At 37.8% G+C, this 21,127-nt stretch overlaps 1 protein-coding gene across 1 annotated transcript; it reads right to left on the minus strand.

Moving 5' to 3' along the window:
* Positions 1 to 16,750: 16,750 nt before the first annotated feature.
* On the minus strand, positions 16,751 to 20,170 carry LOC122793747 (growth-regulated alpha protein-like). Its single transcript, XM_044061948.1, has 4 exons — positions 19,806 to 20,170; positions 19,177 to 19,303; positions 18,987 to 19,070; positions 16,751 to 18,478 (listed from the first exon to the last, which is right to left on the minus strand). Exons 1-4 carry the CDS (start codon positions 19,870 to 19,872, stop codon positions 18,451 to 18,453), a joined length of 306 nt encoding a protein of 101 aa, XP_043917883.1. The 5' UTR covers positions 19,873 to 20,170; the 3' UTR covers positions 16,751 to 18,450.
* Positions 20,171 to 21,127: the final 957 nt, after the last annotated feature.

Genomic DNA, 21,127 nt, shown 5'->3' on the forward strand with positions numbered 1-21,127 from the left:
TAGCTGCATGTATGTGGTCTATCTGGGTCTCCCCCAGGCTACCAGACCCACATGCTTGTCTCTAAGCCGGACTGTGTGTAACTGCATAAACACATGATACTGCATCATCAAAATCCTTCCCTATCAGGACATCTACAGGATGGTAGCTCTGTACCCCTGTTTTCTCAACACAACCTACTATTGGCATTTTGTCTTTCCCCACTTACTGGCTCTCTCACCTTTTGTTTGCCACCTTGTCTTCGTGAACATCTGTAGGCCACATGGCCCCACTGGTTGCTTTCAAAACATTCAACCCTAGGTCCTGGATGTGTACCTGGACTAGTGGCTTCCCTTGCTACTGTCAGATTCTGTTGGGACAGACTGGGCTGCCCACCATGGGTTTCTTTAGATTCATGAGCAGTACTTGGAGTCCCTTTCCTGTGCAGGAATGCCCTGCCTGCTAGGTATAGGTCTCCCTTCTTCCACAACTCATCTGAATTAGCACATTGTCTATCAGCTAACCAGATTCTCATGTCCTCAGCCAAAGTGCTAAGGGCTTGTTCCCTCACCAAAAGGTCTGCCAGCCCTTCAAAAGTGGTGACCTGACATCCACTCACCCACCTATGAAAATAAGTGCTCAGTTCAACAACATATTCACGCACACTTTCATCTGCCTTGCGTCTATGCTCATGAAACATTTTCCTATAAGTTTCAGGTGTTAGCTTAAAGAATTCTAACAAACAGTTCTTAACAGCAGTATAATTAAATGAGTCAGTGTCAGACATTTTGGACAAAATATTTACAGCTCTACCATGGAGTAAGGGGGTCAGGAACCATATTCAGATCCTTTAGTTAACATCATACTGTTTACATACCCTCTCAAACATATGAATGAAACTATCAAAATTATCTCCTCTGTAAACTGCGGAAGAAATTTACTGACCTTTTGTGCTTCTGGGGTCCAGTTACTCCCTTCCCCATTACCTCCATGACTTTGGCAAATAGTCAGCATCTCCTTTTCATGCTGCCTCTGCCACTCCTTTTCCACAGCTTCCATTTTCAAACACCTGGCCTCCAACTCAAGTCTCTTTAGCTCCAGATGGATTTTTAAGTCCTCTCCACAAAGGTTGACCTGTCCATTCCCTGAGTGTTGTACATCTCCACAACCAGTCGGATTGTCCTTCCGGATGCTGTTTTCTAATGCAGCTATGACCAAAGCTGCAATCATGTCTGCCTTAATCAGGTTTCCCTGCACCAGTCCTTTAGCCTGGCACATCTCAGTCAACTTTCCATACTCTTCTGCTGACTTGCTTGCCTGCCCTCCCTGACTAACTAAGCTCACAAAAGAAATAAAACAACTGTGATCTGAACTCTGAATATTCACTAAATGGCTGATTTAGAGTACAAAAACACCTTCAGTGATCAATGTACACAAGCTACAGGAATTCACTAGCCACACCACTACAAGCCAATTAGTATGTGCCAACCAATTAATATGTGATGTGAATATCCCGCTACTGCCAAACAATTGATATGTGATGCCCATGCACTGGCTCAGCAATCAAGGAGCCTCAGTCCTCACCACTAATACCTGTGAAGGGCATCCACAATGGGTAGGATAACAAATATACACACAGTAAAGTACAATTTCCCTTAAGAGCACAAATATATCACAGTCAGTCTGGGGCTGGTTTCTCCCTTTCTCTCCAGATCCCCAATAAGACTCCCCACTGGCACAGCTATAGGATCCAGATCTCAGCCTAGTGGTCAAGCTAAAACCTTCAGCATCCTGTCTGTCCAACCTGCCCAAGTAGCTGACATATGCACACTTTGAGATATGTGTTATATACAAACACACAGACACTCTTGGGGAAGGCTGGCACAGGTTCTCCAGCTATGCCCCTTCTACCCAGACTATACAGTAGTACCACTTGCCACCAACCACTAATATCAGCTACTAATAAGGCCCTTATCAAAGGGTATCTGATTATTACTGTGCAATATTATTATCCAAATGGTAAGTGTGATGAACAGCAAGGCTTGTATGGAGTGGCTCGGGCAGTATCACTATATACATGCAATGTACTCTAGAGCTTAAATGATCTCTACCTAAAACAGCCACAGTTGAAAGGTTTAAAAATATTTAATAATAAATAAGAACACAAGAGAATACTTCTTACTACATAGTGGTAGTTAAGAGTTCAGAGATCACAGAAAAATGCTTAAAATAATAGAGTAGAATGGTTCTGACATCAATACAGAAAACCACTAGTCTAAACGTACTAGTTCCGATCTATATCTAAGAGCAAACACAGTTCTAAAATAAACTTACATATAGAGCAAGGCAGTGCTGGTGATGTTATCAGTTCTGAAAACAAATGCAAAATGCCCTGATTATCCCTCTCTCTCTCTCTCTCTCTCTCTCTCTCTGTCCTTAAATTGATAACACAGTACCAGGGGCGGCCCGTGCTATTGGACTGCCAGACTGCAGCCCCCTCAAAAGAAAGAAAAATAGAAAAAAAAATCATGCACAGTAGTCCCGACTACTGCACATCTATGCGCATGCTCCAGGCAGTCCCCATAGGGAAACACAGGGAGACATCTGTGCACTTTTAAAGTGCACAGACTCACTGGGATTATGTATAGGGGCCAGATCTCATGGGTCTTTGGAGTATTGCACGGGTAGCTGGATATTATGGAGAAGTAAGAACAGACAGGTAAGTGTATGGTGCTTTTCACATTTAATGGTACTTGTTGTTTGAATGTGCTTTTTACCTTTACAAGGTGTGTGTGTGTGTGTGTGTGTGTGTGTGTGTGTGTGTGTGTGTGTGTGTAAGTAAATGCCCCAGGTGCTCATGGTGGTGTGGTAGGGAATACCTCAGGCTTGAACTCTGTACCCTGTATGCAGGTGTTAAAGACTTGAGTTCCCTACCCACCACCATTTGAAAAAAAATTGCAGACTTTTGCCTCATATTTGATCTGATCTGTTCCTCATAATATCTGTGGTTTGTAAATGTTGCAATGCTTGATATTTGACGGTGTAGTAGTAGCATTGTTGCCTCACAGCTGTAGGTTTTCAGGTTTGATTCTTGGTTGGGGTTCCTTCTTTGTGGGGTCTGTATCTTCTCCCTGTGTTTGTGTGGGTTTGCTTTTGTGTCCTCCCATGTTACAAAGACATGTCTGCATTATTTCTTCCTGGGACTCTGCTGAAAATTGTTCTTTTGTTCCAAGTCAGACTGTCATGATTAACAAATGTTAAATAAAATTGACAGGCATTTGAATTTCAGACTTCAGGTTTCTGAATGTTTAATTCCTTGCATATTTGATGGTGCAGTGGTAGTATTGTTGCCTCACAGCTATAGGTTTCCTGGTTTGATTCTTGGTTGGGGTGGAGTCTGCATCTCCTCCCTGTGTTTGTGTGGATTTGCTCTGGTGCCCTGTCATTTTACAAAGACGTGTCTGCAGTATTAATCCCTGCGTCTCTGCTGAAAATTGTTTTTGTTCTGTCTGCAGTAAAATTGACAGGCATTTGAATTTCAGACTTCAGGTTTCTGAAAATTTAATCCCTTGCATATTTGATGGTGCAGTGGTAGTATTGTTGCCTCACAGCTGTAGGTTTTCTGGTTTGATTCTTGGTTGGGGTGCCTTCTGTGTGGAGTCTGCATCTCCTCCCTGTGTTTGTGTGGATTTGCTCTGGTGCCCTGCCATTTTACAAAGATGTGTCTGCAGTATTAATCCCTGCATCTCTGCTGAAAATTGTTTTTGTTCTGTCCGCAGTAAAATTGACAGGCATTTGAATTTCAGACTTCAGGTTTCTGAATGTTTAATTCCTTCCATATTTGATGGTGCAGTGGTAGTATTGTTATCTTACAGCTATAGGTTTTCTGGTTTGATTCTTGGTTGGGGTGGCTTCTGTGTGGAGTCTGCATCACCTCCCTGTGTTTGTGTGGATTTGCTCTGGTGCCCTGCCATTTTACAAAGACGTGTCTGCAGTATTAATCCCTGCGTCTCTGCTGAAAATTGTTTTTGTTCTGTCCGCAGTAAAATTGACAGGCATTTGAATTTCAGACTTCAGGTTTCTGAAGGTTTAATTCCTTGCATATTTGATGGTGCAGTGGTAGTATTGTTGCCTCACAGCTATAGGTTTTCTGGTTTGATTCTTGGTTGGGGTGCCTTCTGTGTGGAGTCTGCATCTCCTCCCTGTTTTTGTGTGGATTTGCTCTGGTGCCCTGTCATTTTACAAAGACGTGTCTGTAGTATTAATCCCTGGGTCTCTGCTGAAAATTGTTTTTGTTCTGTCAGCAGTAAAATTGACCGGCATTTGAATTTCAAACTTCATGTTCTTCAGAATACATAGTAGCACAACCTTTTTTGATAGCAATTTTCTAAGTTTATAAGATGAATATTTTAAATTTGTCCCTATTTTTGGGACTGTATTCCCCCATTATTGGCTTCGTCCAGGTTTTTGTGCTAAGGTTGACAGCTATGGCAAGAACTGAATTCACCGAATATGTTTGAGGGCTGTATTCCCTCATTACTGGGTTTGTCCAGGTGTTTTGTACTAAGAGGTTGACAGCTATGGTGAGAACTGAATTCACTAAATGATAGCCATTTAAGTTTCAGTCTTCCTCTCTTTTACAAAGCAGCTGATGTGGCATAGTGGTATGTTACTCTGACTGTTTTTTACTCAGGGACCTTGGCAGTAAAATGTATGGTGGCAACACAACATTTTATTCTAGCAACTTTCCAAGATTATACAAGCAATGTTTAATGTGTCCCTGGTTTTTGGGCTTTTGATCCCCCAATACATTTTGGCTTTTTCCAGTTTTCTTGAGCTGCAAAGTTGAGATGCAGTTGAGTATTGAGTAGATTTTACAAGGAGCTGAGAGCTGCAGGGGGAATAGAAGTTTAATACTTTGCCTAGTTAATACTATAGCACAACAGGTTGTGTACTTGCTTTTGATGCAGAAGGCTGTGGGTTCTACTCCCACAAGGGGTGGATGCTGCCGTACTGAGAATGCTCTCCTTGGTGAAGATACTAACTATGAGTCTGTTATCAGTTTGCCATCCATTTCCTCTTGCAATATTATTACTAGTTTATCATTTTTTAATGTAATATAGGCAATTTATTCCTGAGGGGCAACAGACACTTTATTTTTTGATGAAACCATGAAATATAAAGGTGATTGCTAGCAGCAATCGCTTCATTAGTTACAGATTTCTTTAATGTGGAATTATTTAGATGACTTACTTGAGAGATTGTGCATATTTACTGATAATGGACTGTAGAATTGTGCATATTTACTGATAAAGGTGGACTGTAGAATTGTGCATATTTACTGATAATGGTGGACTGTAGAATTGTGCATATTTACTAATATTGGTGGACTGTGGAATTGTGCATATTTACCAATAATGGTGGACTGTGGAAGTCTGAGTAGACTTTTTTTGATAAATGTTCTCAACTGGGCAGTTTTGCCATTATGGGTGCATATGGTTTGTTTCATTGCTTACTGGAAAAATGTTCAAAACAAATTTAAAACACCCTCTAACAAGTGTACTGTATTGTACAAGGAATATAATTTTAGTACAATGAGGAAGGTGTATCAAAGAGCACATGTATGTTTCATATGCAAGGGGCCTATGATTTGAAAACAGCCCAAAATTAATCTTTATCTGCCACTGGCAAAATGTATTTTCTTTGAATGTGGGTTTCAATGCTGTTTCAATGAATGTGAGTTTCAAGGGCAGAGAAGTTTTAATGCTAAGTTTTCATTGTGAGACTGCATTGCTTTGTTTAACAGATGACTTAGTGTTTGTGCTGTAAAATACAAAATAAAACTTTCAAATGAAGTCCAACTCATCATAGAAGTAAAGCAATATGCACATTAGTGTTTATGGTAAATGGAGTGAAATAGCCAAGTAATGGTTCATTGGAATGGCTGCAGAGGCTCCATTCAACCATTATTTTGTCAGGGGGGAAGGGCAGCAAACTCAGACAGGCCCAGCTGAACTATACCTCCCAACTGTCCAGATTTTCAAAGAATGAATGTATTTTTGCTTCTTATTTTTGGTTTGTTCTTCATAAAATTTGTAGTTTTCTGGCAAATCATTTAGGAATTAAGTCACTAAATAATAAGTTTCAGACTTCATAACCTTCAGAAAAATGCATGTTAAAGTAAGAGCTGTTCTATCAACTGTCTCAATTTATATAAGAGCAATTTTTAGTACTGTTTATATATGCCCCCAATATATTTGGCCTTGTTCAGATTTACTGCATTAACAGGTTGAGAGGTACATGCAAATAAATTGCTTTATAGAATTAGGCATAGCCAACCTCTCAACTGTCCCCAATTTTTGTCTCAAAATGTTGCTCTTCCCCCTAATAATCCCTCCGCAAAATAGCAATTTTGGAAGAAAACATGGAGGGTTTACAATTAAGAAATAACTGTAATAATCAAAGTTATAGATTACTTGAAATGCATGTAGATTCTTTTATTTTGTCAGCAGCTCAAGGTAGCAGGACTAATATTAAAGTGTCCCTTCTTTGACAGGTAGCAGCTGTATTGTGTGTCTATTTTATATTTTTGCATCACATTTTTGGTCCATTTTTCATAAAATTGTGTTTTTTGGCAAATCAGTGACAAATCACTAAAGACTGAAGTTAGAAAATGACAGACATTTTTAGTTTCAGATTTTATACCCTTCAGAAAATTCATACTAATGCAAGACCTATTCTATTATCTTTCTAAGTTTATTAGAGCAATATTTAAAAATTGTCCTTATTTTTGGGCCTTTGTCCCACTTCTGTGTATGGCTTTGTCCAGATTTCTTGCTCTTGAGGTTGAGAGGTATGACAAATGTGTCAGGGCCATCACAGTCAGCCAGAGAGATTTCAAATTGTGACATGCTTGTTGCACCCCACTCCCCCAAGTACTGACTCTGGATGTGTCCAAGCAAGGCAAGGAGTAGTTGTATCTACCTTGGATGCGGAGGACACACTGCATAAGTACTACAGTGGCTTTTCATCTGTCCTTGATTTTGCAGAATGGTCTGGTTTCTGTCATATTTTTGTACTGTTGATTTATGCTTATTACTCAGATTTATGCTTATTACTCAAAGTGCCTGTTGCTCTGTGTTTAAGTAGCAATGCTTTAATGACCATAAGGTAAGCTTGTCTGAGATCGTAAGATGCAAGTAAGCTTTAATAAGCATACTGTTAAAGAATTGCCAACATTGAAAGCCTTTCTGTTGTTGCCATGCAGAGAATACTTGACTAGATAATGGATAAGCCTTGGGTATTAAAGGACAGGATTCCATTATTTTAAAAAGCTCATTACACTTGTTGGAGACTTCCAGTCATCTCTACAGACTTTACCCATAAACTAAACAGAATGCCAATCATGTGTGGTCCATAACCTGTACAGTAATCCTTTAAGCAATGTATCTTGAGCTTGTTCCTTGTTTGCTTTTCATTTTTTACTTTTATCATGTTTTTCCCATGAAACAAGTTGTCAGGCAGCAGGTCTTTTTTGGATAAGAAACATTTTTACAAGTGGGGGCATCACATAGATTTCTACTTTCAGCATGTTACTTGGTACTTTAATAAAGCTGAATATATTATAATTAGAACTGCAGTGCAAGGAGAAGTGGTTTGAGTTGAGTGCTTCTGGTTTTTCTTATACTTGATTTTGACTGGCATTCCAGTAATGTATTTAAAAAGTAATTTATTTTTTCATGCCTCACAACCTTTTGTTTCCATCTAGATATTAAGTAAGCTGTCATGCAACCAATGCATTGAAATAGTTTTATTCTTCTACACTTATTTTTGTCTTGATTGGACTTTCATAATGATGGTTTGCCACCCAGGGCAGCGTATTTAATTAAAGTTTTTTTTGTGTTTTTGTGCATAGCTCCCCCCCTTTCTGGTTGGCCACACCCCTTCCCCTTGACCCCACCCATTCAGCTGTCTCCTGCAGCCCCCCTGTGATTTGAAGTCACCAGCCGCTACTGCACAGTACCACTGACTAATTTCAGATTGCATCACTGTTTTCTGTTTCCTGGGCTAACAGAAACTCAGAGTTCAACAGCCCTTTTGATCTTGCAGCTATATTATACATGTAAATTCTAGCCATTAACTCTGGTCTCAAAACAATAGGAAGAATTCCTTCATTCAAACATCTCGGCTCCAATTTTTGAGATCAAACAATTATAGAATGCTTGACTTATCAGCTTTCCTCCAGCAGAGTGAAATGTGGTTACATTTTTGAAGTTCAACATTTAACCCCAATTCTTCCATTTAAGAGAACAAGCCTTTGGCTTATATTAATATTTACAAATGACAGAATTATCTACAAAATTCTATATAGCTAAGCAGGCAGCCTTCACATATCTTCACACTGGACTAATAATAATAATGTACTGGCAGTCCTATCATGAAAAGAAGATAATGCTAAGGAAGGCATAGAAATCCAAGGACTTGACCTTTGTCATTTATGCAGGGTAAACATAGTGGATAACCTATGTGCCTCACACTTCTAGTGTTTAGGTTTCAGTCCTGAACTTTGACGCCTTTCTGTGTGGAATTTGCATATTCTCCATCAGTTTGAATTTTCTCTTGGTACTCTAGTTTTCTTCCCCCTCCCCCCCAAAAATGATATTTCATTGGTTTCTTTAAAGTTTCCATACATATTACATTTGCCCTTCCTTTATGGCCCATATCTTTGCTGAAAAGGGTGTACAATGACTAGTGGATACATTTTGATTGGAAAAAGATTATTCAATGCCATTGCTAGAGTTCGTGGGTTCATGGGTTGTTACTAGGCTTGCAGTCTAGGGACCACTGAGGAGTCTGGCCCAAGTCCCAGCTGCCTCTATCACTGTCTAGTTAAGTGACTTGCTCTAGATCACACAGTAAGGAAATAAGGGCTAATGGACTCAGACAAATGCAAACTCTTCCCTATACCTCTCAACTTCTTAGTGCAAGAAATCTGGACAAAGCCTAAAATAATGGGGGAAAAGGCCGAAAACAAGGGACAGATTTTTAAATATTGTTCATAGAAACTTAGAAAGTTGCTAGAATAGCAGGATTTGTGTTAGCATGCATTTTGGAGTGATATGAAGGGTGAAACTCAAATGTATATAATTATTGAGTGACTTCAGTCCTCAGTGATTTGCCAGAAAATCCCCAAATTTTATAAGGGACATACCAAAATATGAGTCAAAAATCTGGACATTCTGCAAATATCTGATCAGTTGAGAGATGTGCTCCTCCAATCAGTAATTCACCTAATGAAAAGAAGAGATTAAGAGCTAGCAGCTTTATTCTATCAGATTCAATTTTCTAACAGCAAGGAGCTAAAATATAAAGCAATCTTGTGAAGATCTTTGCTAGCCTGAAAGTAAAAGTCCTACTAGAGAAAAAGAGAGAAAATGAAACAGAAAGCCTCAAAGGGAAGGTAGCACAACATCACTGACTCTGTGTTAAAGGCCGTGTATATTCAAAAGTACCAGGGCATATAATGTGATGATGTGATATTTAAGTGTTCTCCTTTTACATCATGCCTCCCAAATAAGGATCAGAGTAACTTTAACAGACTGTAGACTGAAGCTACTTCCTTACAGACTCATCTAAAACAACCAAGGCTGGACCTCTTTCTACTGCTACTATTAAATTAATTATTTCTAGAATGCTGATTCACAGCTATATTCTCCTGTACATGCCCAGGGTGTTACGTTATCATACAGACTGGAAGGAGAGGATTAGAGAAAACAGGCTATATCTTCATGTAGATGGTCTTCCCACTACCAAATATTTTATCTTACTGACACTGTTATCAGATATTACATGCATAATACAAAGGGCCTTAAATTCAGGAAACTGTTTATGCAGCAATCAGGAGAAGATGATGAAGAAAAAGAAGCTCATTCCTAGAGTAGTCTGGGTAATCTCAACAGTTTGGATTTGGAAAAACACTGATGCCAATCTCTAATTTGACATTAGTTGCTACTCATATTGGATTGTTCATTTCAGGCACACAATAGGGATGTATGGTTACTGAGGTAAGTACTTGGATCTCTGGCTGAATACAACAAATGTAAATGTTCATACAAGTGGCTAAATACCTCACAGACAGCTGTCATTGTAGTCATGTGAGTGCCAGCTGTACCCAACTATCAGTCAAATGCTGAGGGTCATTATTACTTGCTGAAGCAGGAGAGCTGTTTGTGATGGAAGCTCACACATAGTCAAATTGCTCACAAGCCATGATGACTTTCAGACATCACATGAGTCTAATAAAGTTAGACTATGTATGTTGTGGCCTGATATATTGTATCTCATCCACTGAAATGTGCCCACTCACCACAGTCTGGAAGGAACTCTTCCCTGCCATTGTACCTAGACTACTTTCTTATTCCAGTGAAATGTATGTTATTTTTATTACATTTAATTTATGTGGGCATTTGTGTAGTACATCGCATATTTGTTTAATTTCTCTCCTCATCTCTCCGTGTCTTTTTTCAAATGATGCTGGCCTTCATCTGAGTTATGACTGGCTATGATAGTCATGACACCATAGGTTCATAGGTTCATTGGTTTATACTAGCCTAATGACCATCAGGGTCATTATAAACCTGTCATTAGTCTTCACCATAAGCTGCAATGTTGTCTTTGGTATCTGATAAAAGTTGGTCATACGAAGGATTTTCTGGATAATATATCTGTTAAAACTAGCTGTTTTCCAAGCACATGTACTGCCCTGGAATTTAATCTTAGTCTCATTAACAGTCTTTGCCACCATGATTGTACTTTATTACTTTATCCAAGGTATAGGAATTGAGAAGTGAAGCCAGTGGTTTGTTGTCAGTTGGACATTAGAAACTCCCAGTCATTAAGAGTTATTCAGAGAATTTCTCACATGTCCACACACCTACAAGGCACTTTTTGTGAATCTTTCTGTTTAATATCCATTTGCATTCTACAGAAATAAGCAACAAGATGTAATGCATGCTCATCCATTTGGAGTAATGCTACATCTTGGCCATAGCTTCTTGCAACAGCTCTTACAAGTGTCCATTTATTTATTTATTTTTCCATGTGTGCATGTTTATATGTGTGTATGTTTACCAGGGTAGGGTGCTGATCAAAACTGACTAATTTCAGGAAGGGGCAGTTGTAGGAAGAGAAGTAATAAACCAATTAAACAGAGCATGCAAAAGTAGTTAGAGTATACATGATTAGATATTAATGCAACGTATGAACATTGGTACATGTTGTTTATGATTTACAAATTATGTCATTGTATAAAAAACAGGAAAAATGAAATAAATGAGTTAAGTGGAAATAACATATCAGTGCTATGTCCACATATACAAGTTGTGAACAAATGTGATGATTCAGTAACATCACAGTAAGCTAGCACTGGAACTGTTGTTATCATTTCTTTCACCTCACGGACAGTGGATATGTCCATATATATACCAGTTGTGACCAATTATGGTGGTTCAGTGACACCATAGTAAACTAAGACTAGAACTGTTGTTATCATTTCGTTCACTTTAATGACAGTAGATATGACCATATATACCAGTTGTGACCAATTATAGTGGTTCAAAGGCATCACAGTAGCCTAGCACTGGAGCTGTTGTCATAATTTCTTTCATTTTACTAAATGATTTGGATTGACTATCTCCCCAACAACACGGTACATGTTTTTTAACAATTCTGTCAGAGGATCAGGCATTGTCAAAAGGTCTGGTACAAACTTGAAAAAAAGTTGATCATGCAATGGCATGTCTTAAATCAGTTAAAGAAGACGGATTTTTAACTTGTTTATTGATCTGACCTTGCAAACATCTGGTCTGATTCTGCTAGTATTTATGTGGTGCTCAAGGTACTGTAGTTGTGTTTTATTAAAACAGCTTTTGTTTTGGTGTGGCTTTACACCAGAGTGTTTAATTGTCTGCAGCACTGCCTCTGTGTTCAAAGTGTGTGTGTCTTTGTCTGGAACAAATACTATGATATCATCCATAACATCAGCACCACCACCAAGACCTTTCAGAAATGCAATCATTTTACCTTTTGTCTAAAGGAATTTGCCATGTTTGAACTCACTGTTTAGTTCATTGTACTTAGCCTTCATCCTGCTCTAACTGGTTAGCCATACAGCTCCATGGTCATATGTCCAGGTAACTATCTGTCACTAATCTGTAACACTGCATGAACACAACCATTGATTTCATCTGCATACAATTACAAGGATGTTTTGGAGATTAAATATACATTAGGCTTTTCATAAGCTTTAGAAGCAAACTGAATTAATATAATATAAAAGTTGTGGTTTTGTAATCTGTAGGACTACTGCTCACTCACATACACATAGCAGACAGCATTTTAGAAAATGTATCAATTAATGAATCAAACAGTCACTTTGCTATTTCTAAAGGAAAATGATATATATACATCAAATGTGAAGGACTGGTTTTATTTCAGTGACCTCTGAGAAAGTATACTCATACTGATATGTAATTACAATGGATGTGTGTTTCTCACTGTGCTGGATGGGGCACATTATGGGCATAGTGGGGGATTCTACCATAAATTTTAGTTAATCAATACTCAGCATTCCTAGTACATGTGTTCAAATTAGTAATTTTCTTTTCTATAAATATTGTTGTACATAATTTCATCTTATATTGGTATTGTGTATCTCCCCTCTTACCCACCACTTTACTTCCATACTGTAATCACCACTTTGAATTTATCAAAAATGTTTATGGGTATCCAAGGTGTTGATGCTATTATAAGAATGCTGATTTAAGTCACTTCTTCCTGTTGTGGGCGTGATGCCCCTGCACTGACCCTGTAATCAAAAAGCCTCAATCCTCACCACTGGCAACACAATGGGGGGATGACAAGCATACACACAGTAAAGTACAATTTCCCTTAAGAGCCCACAGAGATCACAGTCAGTCTGGAGCTGGTTTCTCCCCTTTTCTCCAGATCTCCAATTAGACTCCTCAGTGGCACAGGTATAAGGTTGAGATCTCAGATGAGTGGCCAAGCTAAGACCTCCAGCACCCTCTCTGTCCAACCAATGCTTCATGTTCCTGCCCAAGTAGCCAACACACACACACTTTGAAATTTGACCGATGCACAAACATACACACACCTGGGAAATGGCTGGCACAGGTTTACTAGCTATGCCCCCTTTTGCCCAGACTATAAGGCAGTTCTCACTGCCACCAGCCAGCTCTTTATCAGCTATTTTAAGGTCCTTAGCAAAGGGTGTCCAAACTTACTGTGTAATGTTACTATTATCCAAATGGTAGTTTTGACCAAGAGTAAGGCTATGTAGGAGTGGCCTGCACACTGTCACCAAATACATATGCAAGTACTCTAAGAGCTTAAATATGTCTCACAAATATCAGACAGAAAGATAGGTTTAAATATAGTTAATGAGTAATAAAAGAATAAGACAATACTTGGAAAACAAACACAGTAACTTAAGAGTTCAAAATCACAGGAAATAATTTAAAACAGCATTGCAGGACAGTCTCGAATAAATACAGAAAACATCTAAACTAATCTATAATATATTCCTATTTATAACTAAAACAGATACTACACCCTGAATCTTACTTACAGCAAAGCAACTGCAGATGGGATGATGAGTGGATGTTTCCAGGTCCAAGACAAAATACAAAATGCATAGTCTCTCTCTGAGAGAGTTCTTAAATTAATATCACATTTTGGTTTACCTGAGCTATTGTTTAGAATGTTTTTCATTTTATATAGGTATGCCCACACACAGGTTATGAGATTGGATTAGGGAACACCTTTATGATATCTCCAAACATGTTGATACCAGTGCACTGGCACGACATGTTATTGCTGCAGAGACAGGACATGAGTTTAGGTTCATGGTTGTTGAATTGGTACCATTCAATATTAGACAGTGGCTTGTTAGAAACAGGGTTGAGAATAGAGAGCTAAAATGGATTATCAGGATGAGGGAAAATATGGGTAAAGGACTTAAAGGCAAGTTGTCTATTCAACCTGTATTGGTCAATAGACCTTTACATAGATGAGAGTTTTTTTGTATATTAATTTTTTATATATTAATATTTTAAAATGGATTTATATTTTTATTTATAGTTATATAGGGATTGCACTACTACATGTTGATATTTTATATACTTTTTATATGATGTTTTGTGCTGTGTCTTTAAATGTTGAATTGATGTGATGTCATATTGTTAAAAGTATATTTAAATGCATGGATTTATTCTGTTTGAATTGTCTGATGAAGCAGCTTGACTACGAAAGTGCTCACCGTTGTATTCAGTTATATTAAATTAGTGTTTTATACAGCTGTGGTTCAGTGTTCTTATACATTTTTTATACACATAATATCACATTTTACTGCTGGGTTAGCTTGGGTGACATCACTCTTTGTCACCTGACTTCAGTTCCCAGGCTAAACAGAAACTTAACGGAATTTTAACACCTCTGTGTTAAAATGCATATCTCTCAGATGTTTGCTCAGAAGTGTGTAGCTGCTACAAAGTCATAAAGCAATAAGACACTTTACATTTTAAACCTGGTAATTACTTTTCTTTCAAGACAATAGAAAAATGTCTAGCTCTAGGCATTGTGTCTGCTTCTGCATTGAAGCTACTTTTGTAGCACAGTGGTAAAGCACTTCATTTCAGCTTATTTTCCTTAAGTTTTTTAAGTTCATCTTCTATGTTTCAGCAGGGTATGCTGTAGTTACATTCTTGAAGCTCAGTACGTAACATAGTTCTGTATAAATCATATCAATATTCACAGATGACATAGAATTATTTACAAAATTCCAGATAGCTGGGCTGGTAGTGTCACAGTGGGAAAGGGTGTTTAATGGTCTGGAAAACCTTGTATGGTCTCTTCTTCCCTAACTTGCAGATATTTTCATGTGGCATATTGCACTCCACAGAGAAATTTGCATATGTTTCTAGAAGCCAGTTCCTGTTATTGTAGATGATAATATGGAGTTTTTGACTTTTAGGAGCATATCTTCTTTGAATGGACTTCTTTTCTCACCTTCTGTAGGGACATACAAGTCAGCTGGAAGAACACCTCTGGAACCCATTTGTGTCTATCACCTGAAATGTTCCTTATGGGTTTACAGCCACCCAGCACACTACAAAAATAAAATGCCAGGCTTATACATGCACTGTTAGCAGTTACCATAAGCAGCTCACCAGATTATGAAAATGCAGGGTTGTCTTACAAGTGCAAGACTGGTACAATACATTGCAAGTAACAAGCTGAACTCAATTAAGGTGAGGCAAGAAGGGGTCTGCCTCATATAAGAGTCAGCTTCACTGGCACCTCATCATACAGGCAGCAAGTAATTTACCCACTATGGGCATTATACATTTCTAGCCCAGAGCTGCCTCTTTTGTCTTGACCCTAGCAAACCAGTGACATGCACAAGAAGTCTAAGAAACCCTGGGTGCCCTCTCGTGTAACATATCCTTTTGTAAGAGTGTATCCAAGCATCCTCCTTCTTTTGATCTTAGGAATTTCCATTTTTTAATTAGCATTTAATTATCATTTTACTCTATATGAAACATATAAAAACTGAAGAACTGCAAACGACAAACCAAGAAAGCAGGCACTGGAGCAGTCAAAAGCACGAAAACAACTGACGGATGCAAAAAGGTTTAATTACAACAAAACCATGTGAGCAATAATTGGTTTTGTTGTAATTGTCTTAATTATAGTGATTATTTAAATGTGCGTCAAGAGGTTTAAAGTTTTTAAACTGTTGTTCTGAAGAAGTTTGCTAAAGGAAGCAAACGAAAAGTGCTTTAACTTATTAAACCTGTTTGCATCCGTCAGTTGTTTTCGTGCTTTTGACTGCTCCAGTGCCTGCTTTCCTGGTCTATATGAAACATACTTATTAATTATAACAGTTAAAAACTGCTCAAGTGTAATTGAACATGGATCCTGGTTATCATAAACATATTACACCACTGAGATTTTGGCATCCCATACATGGATAAGTTTAAACAGTGAACCTAATTCATCTTTCAGGAGGAATTTCAAGATTTGTCTAAAGGTCTGTCTTACGATGCATCATATGATATGAGTAACACATTTTCTTTGCTTTTTAAAATATCATGCAAAACTTGTATGCATGGAAGAATCCATATTTCCTGGATGGAAGATGTCATTTTTGAACTCTTGTATCAGGCATGCTTGATCATGAGAATTTAATGGAGATGTCTTACTAAGAAATTAACACAGTACCACAAGTAACAGCAGCATTCAGATATGCATGAGATTAATCTGATGAAAATATGTACTCAGCAAAATTCCAGAAAGCATATGCATCATATGCATGTCTAGTGTGTGTGTGTGTGTGTGTGTGTGTGTGTGTGTGTGTGTGTGTGTCTACAAGTCCATATGTGTTATTACGTGTAATAACCCACACACAGCCTCTGAAATTATGTGTTTGACCATCATCCCAAGAACAGGTTGTTCTGCTTTTCCAAATGTCACAATGGCATAGCTGTGGGCTACAGAAAATATGCCATGAGAAACTAGGTGCTAGAATAATCAGTCAGTGTCCAGTCACTTTCATGAAAGCTGTTTCTGAGAAATAATCAGGCATAAAATATTCATTCCTCATTACTTGGCTGATAGCATAAGACACAGAACTAAAACCAAGCTTCGACTTTGTGAAATATATGATAATATGTTAACACTCAGACGCACCTATGTATGAAATATCATTTTATTGTATAATAGTGCAGTATATTTAAGGAATGAGGTGAGTACAGTTTCACACATTCTGCAGTACAGCACATAGCATAACATAATGTTACAAAGTGCAGTATATAATACTTTGCAATATAAATAATGACAATTCAAGAAATAAATTAAAAAGTACTGAAATGTGACAATTTACTATAAGAAGCTATTTATTTTTTTTGCCAAAAGTATTCATCATGCCAGTATATCCCCTTTAGAAACACAAAACAATAATATAAAGTTTAAAGAAGTGAGATTTCAAACTTCTAACTATACCATGCACTACTCCCCTCCCACACACTCACACATTCACATAAAAACAATGCATATAATACTGATACAGAGTGAAGTTTTCATCTGTATTATTAGTTCTGTGATCAACTACTGTAAATATTGCAAATATAGATTAAAGGCCATAATAAAGAACACAATATATAGACAGATAAAGCTAGCTAGATAAATAGATAGAAAGATAGATAAATGTTTTGATCTAGCTAAACTGAGTACAAATGTCATGCAGAAACTGATGCTGGTGCAGTATAGGAACAAAGGAAATTCATACAAGAACATCAGTTTTTAACGAGTGGAATAATTCTCTGGAATAGGCAGTCTGATGTTTAAGATGGCTAAAATCTAAAATAAAACAGTATAACTTACTTTAAGAAGTAATCCTAATATTACAAAATTGATACATATATTAACAGCAAATAAACAGAGAAAATATATGCACACAGTGTTTGGGTTATGTAGCAACATAAAATGAAACAATATGTTATAATTAATTATCAGGAAACAGACATTAAAATTAGTTTAATTTGCATGTCAACAACATAAAATGAGTATAACGTTATGCCTTACTAGGTTTTCAAATGTATCACTTTTTCCTGGGTAGTTACAGAAGCTTAACACATTAAGTAATATCATGTTTTACAATACATATATATATATATATATATATATATATATATATATATATATATATATATACCTATATATACACCCACACATACACATACACATTTAAAAGGAAATGACAGTATGTCAAACAGAAAAGACACAAAGTGTCTAAAAGTGTCAAAAGCATGTCCTCATGACTGAACGGAGACCATACCCAATCGCATGAATGTTCAGTGCAAGATATACCCCCCCCCCAAAAAAAAGGAACATATTACAGGTATCCCAGAAGCTGTGGTACTTACTATAAGATTATTTTGAATCAAACAGCTTAACTTTTTTTCTGCAGTTACAACTCTTAAAGAACTGTTTACAAAATGTAAACAATTATTTCATTTGGAGGTATTGATGATAACAGCAATAGCAACAACTGCTCAAAACATTTTCCTAACACTTCTGAACAAACGATGTTCATTTGAGCTTCATTCAACCCACAATACATCCATGCGTAAAATACACATATTTTGTATAATTTAAATATGCTCCCTTCTTTCAATACATAAAGGGTAGTGTGTCTCATTATCGGTGGGTGATGCTTTCATGACCCGTAGTGCAATATATTCAGTCCTGCAAGAGAAACGTAACAAGTATCTTGTGTGTACCTCCACAAATGGTTTGTTCCGTGTGGCACTTCTCAGATCTCGACAACTTGCTAGCTAGTCCTCTTCATGTAAGAAACAAGTAACAGGATTTTCTGACACCATATGCACATATCATACACTCTGCAAATTGTGTTTATCACTGAAAAAGAAAATATGAACGTTTACTACATTGTTCATACTTGCACATCATTTTGTTTAGTTATCATAAAATGCATTGCATCTACACCGTGTTTTCTTTTCTCAACATTTAAACTCACTCTAAGACTAATGGAGTTAGGGACGCATTGTGTGCAAACATATGTTTAACTACGCATGTTTTGCTTAACACAAGGGTACCACATGACTCAGTTTGAAACACATATATGAAATTAGAAGGATATGTGAGCCAACGTGTACGGTAACCTTTTTGGAGAGTTGCAGATGTCTCGCATACTGCTTTGTTATATAGTAAACGTTTTTAATGAAGTATTTCAGTTTAAGTACGCTATCTTTAAATTACTCTTAGGATCTACACTTTAGGGAGATTGAGTTATGCTGAAGGGAAACATCAATACATTAATCCAGTCTAGGAATACCTAATGTCTTGTGTAGCCTGCAACAAAATAAAATTTAATCTCAGCATAATTAATAAAATATAACAGATATACCTGTTTAATATTTTTTCAATGACAGTCTTCACCCACTTGGCGTTAGGATTAAGACAGATTAAATGGCTAGATTTCAGAGTTGCACTACAAACACAAACAAACATGTATTCATAAACTAAAATAAAAACAGAGTGTATTTTTGTATTTGATGTCAATATCTGTATGCCGCGGTATTTGGGGTTACACTTACATGACCTCCACGATACTGCAGTGGGGCCCCTTGGGGATAATTTCAATATTTGCCATGTTTTTGGGAGGGATGAAGTCGGAAATTGTGTTTATACACTGGCATCGCAAATCCACGCCAAGAGCTGCACCTGCAACAGAAAAAAAAAAAACGGCATTACAAATACATTGTGCGAGGATCTTTATGAATTACATCCGGTGCCCTTTGTTTCTTGTAAACTTTTGATTAGCCGCATAACAAGTTTTCATAGCATGTGTTATAATTATGAACTGTGCTGTTCCTAAACTCCAAGATGTAATCGGGTTTAGTTAAAATACTCTGATGTTTATAAAATACTGAAATATATGAATGCTATATAAATGTGCTTTCCAATTTTCTAGTGTCCAACTGGCATCATTATTTATTCTAATACTTAATACTAATAACTTTTCAAACTTCATTAGCTTTGATGCTGTAGTCAGCCTTGAATTCAGTAGCTGTCTAGTCTCCTGGGTCCAATGTAACCACATTTACCGCATTCACAAACGACTACTATTTTGCGTAACCCGCTCTAGCAGTCATATTATACAAGGTAATAAAATGGTTACAGAGCCCCTGCCTCCCACTCCCTGCCAGGTGATCCTTTCACTTACCTGAGGAAAATGCAGCGTGAGTGACCAGCAGCAGGACGGAGAGGGCTACTTTGGAGCTGGGGGTCATCTTTTCGGTTCTTCACTTCACAAGAGAGAGCAGTGCAGACCGCTGTTTCTGTTTTGTGAGTTGCTGTGAATAGTTTACCTGTCTACTTGCTGTCCACAGCAGCTCCTTTTATCGTCTGTACCCCGAAGGCTGTCCCACAGGAAACACTGAAAAAAAGTTGCATGGAAGATTGGAAATTCCAGCAGCAAAGCAATGTGTGTGTGTCTTTTGGGAGGAGGGACACTGCTAGTCCTCACCAACAAGAGCAGCCCTCCTCTGCTGCCCGGAGGGCCGGGTTTTGATAGGAATGTGTTTTCTCTCCCATCTGTCATGTAACCGTCATGCAGTGTTACTTAACTGAGTATGAGAGAACTAATGTAGAAAAACCCGTTTGTCCGATGGCTACTACAGAGATCTGACGGGAATGGTATTTGTATACCTTTAATACTCAAGATATTTTAATAGGCAGGAGATTAGGATCAGATCAGATCGCTGATCATAGCCTAATTGTTATGTGTTTGAAACTTGGATGTCAAGAAGCTCAATCTGAGAACATATAATAAGTATTTATGACCGAAGAGATCCGACCCTAATTCTTTTAATGCATGGAAAAGGGTGTGGAAGGGTGACTGTCGAGCCATCTCCAAAGTGTCCAATACCTCTTATAAAGTGGAACAAATGAGCACATTTTGAACACTTGCATACAATTTAACCGAGCTTCAGCTGCAAAGTTCACAACATGGGTAATTCTATTTCTTTATCCATATTTTTTTCGGACGGATTATTCTGCTTTAGCCTTGATATTTGTTATATGCATCAAAACAATGAACGTAACTCGATCTGCAACAGCGCGGGTATATAATTTTACAGACTCAGAATGAGGAACTGCTCCTCATAATGAGGAGCACTTGAACTGTATTTGTAGGAGTGTATCGATCCTTTTATTTATCTGTCCTTTGTTGACCAGATTACTCCCACTAGTCTAGTAGCCTCTTTTCAGTGGAGACCCAAGGTGGTATGTATATTACAAAGAGGAACTTGGCCAGGGCATCAGGGAACTGCCCCTACTCTTTTCGACAGGTGCCGTGGGATCATATAGCAATAACCCACGCCTGGGTGTGGGTAATGCTAAATTTACCCACGGTTGGCGTGGTTTGGTCCCGAGTCACCGGGACCAAACCACGCCAACCGGGTAATTTACCATTACCCACACCCAAGCGTGGGTTATTGCTATTATACCATGACATTATTTAAGAAAAGAAACTATTACTTTTCT

This window comes from Protopterus annectens, chromosome 2.part0 (genome assembly GCF_019279795.1).
Source record: "Protopterus annectens isolate FY-2018-M chromosome 2.part0, PAN1.0, whole genome shotgun sequence".
Lineage (NCBI taxonomy): Eukaryota > Metazoa > Chordata > Ceratodontiformes > Protopteridae > Protopterus > Protopterus annectens.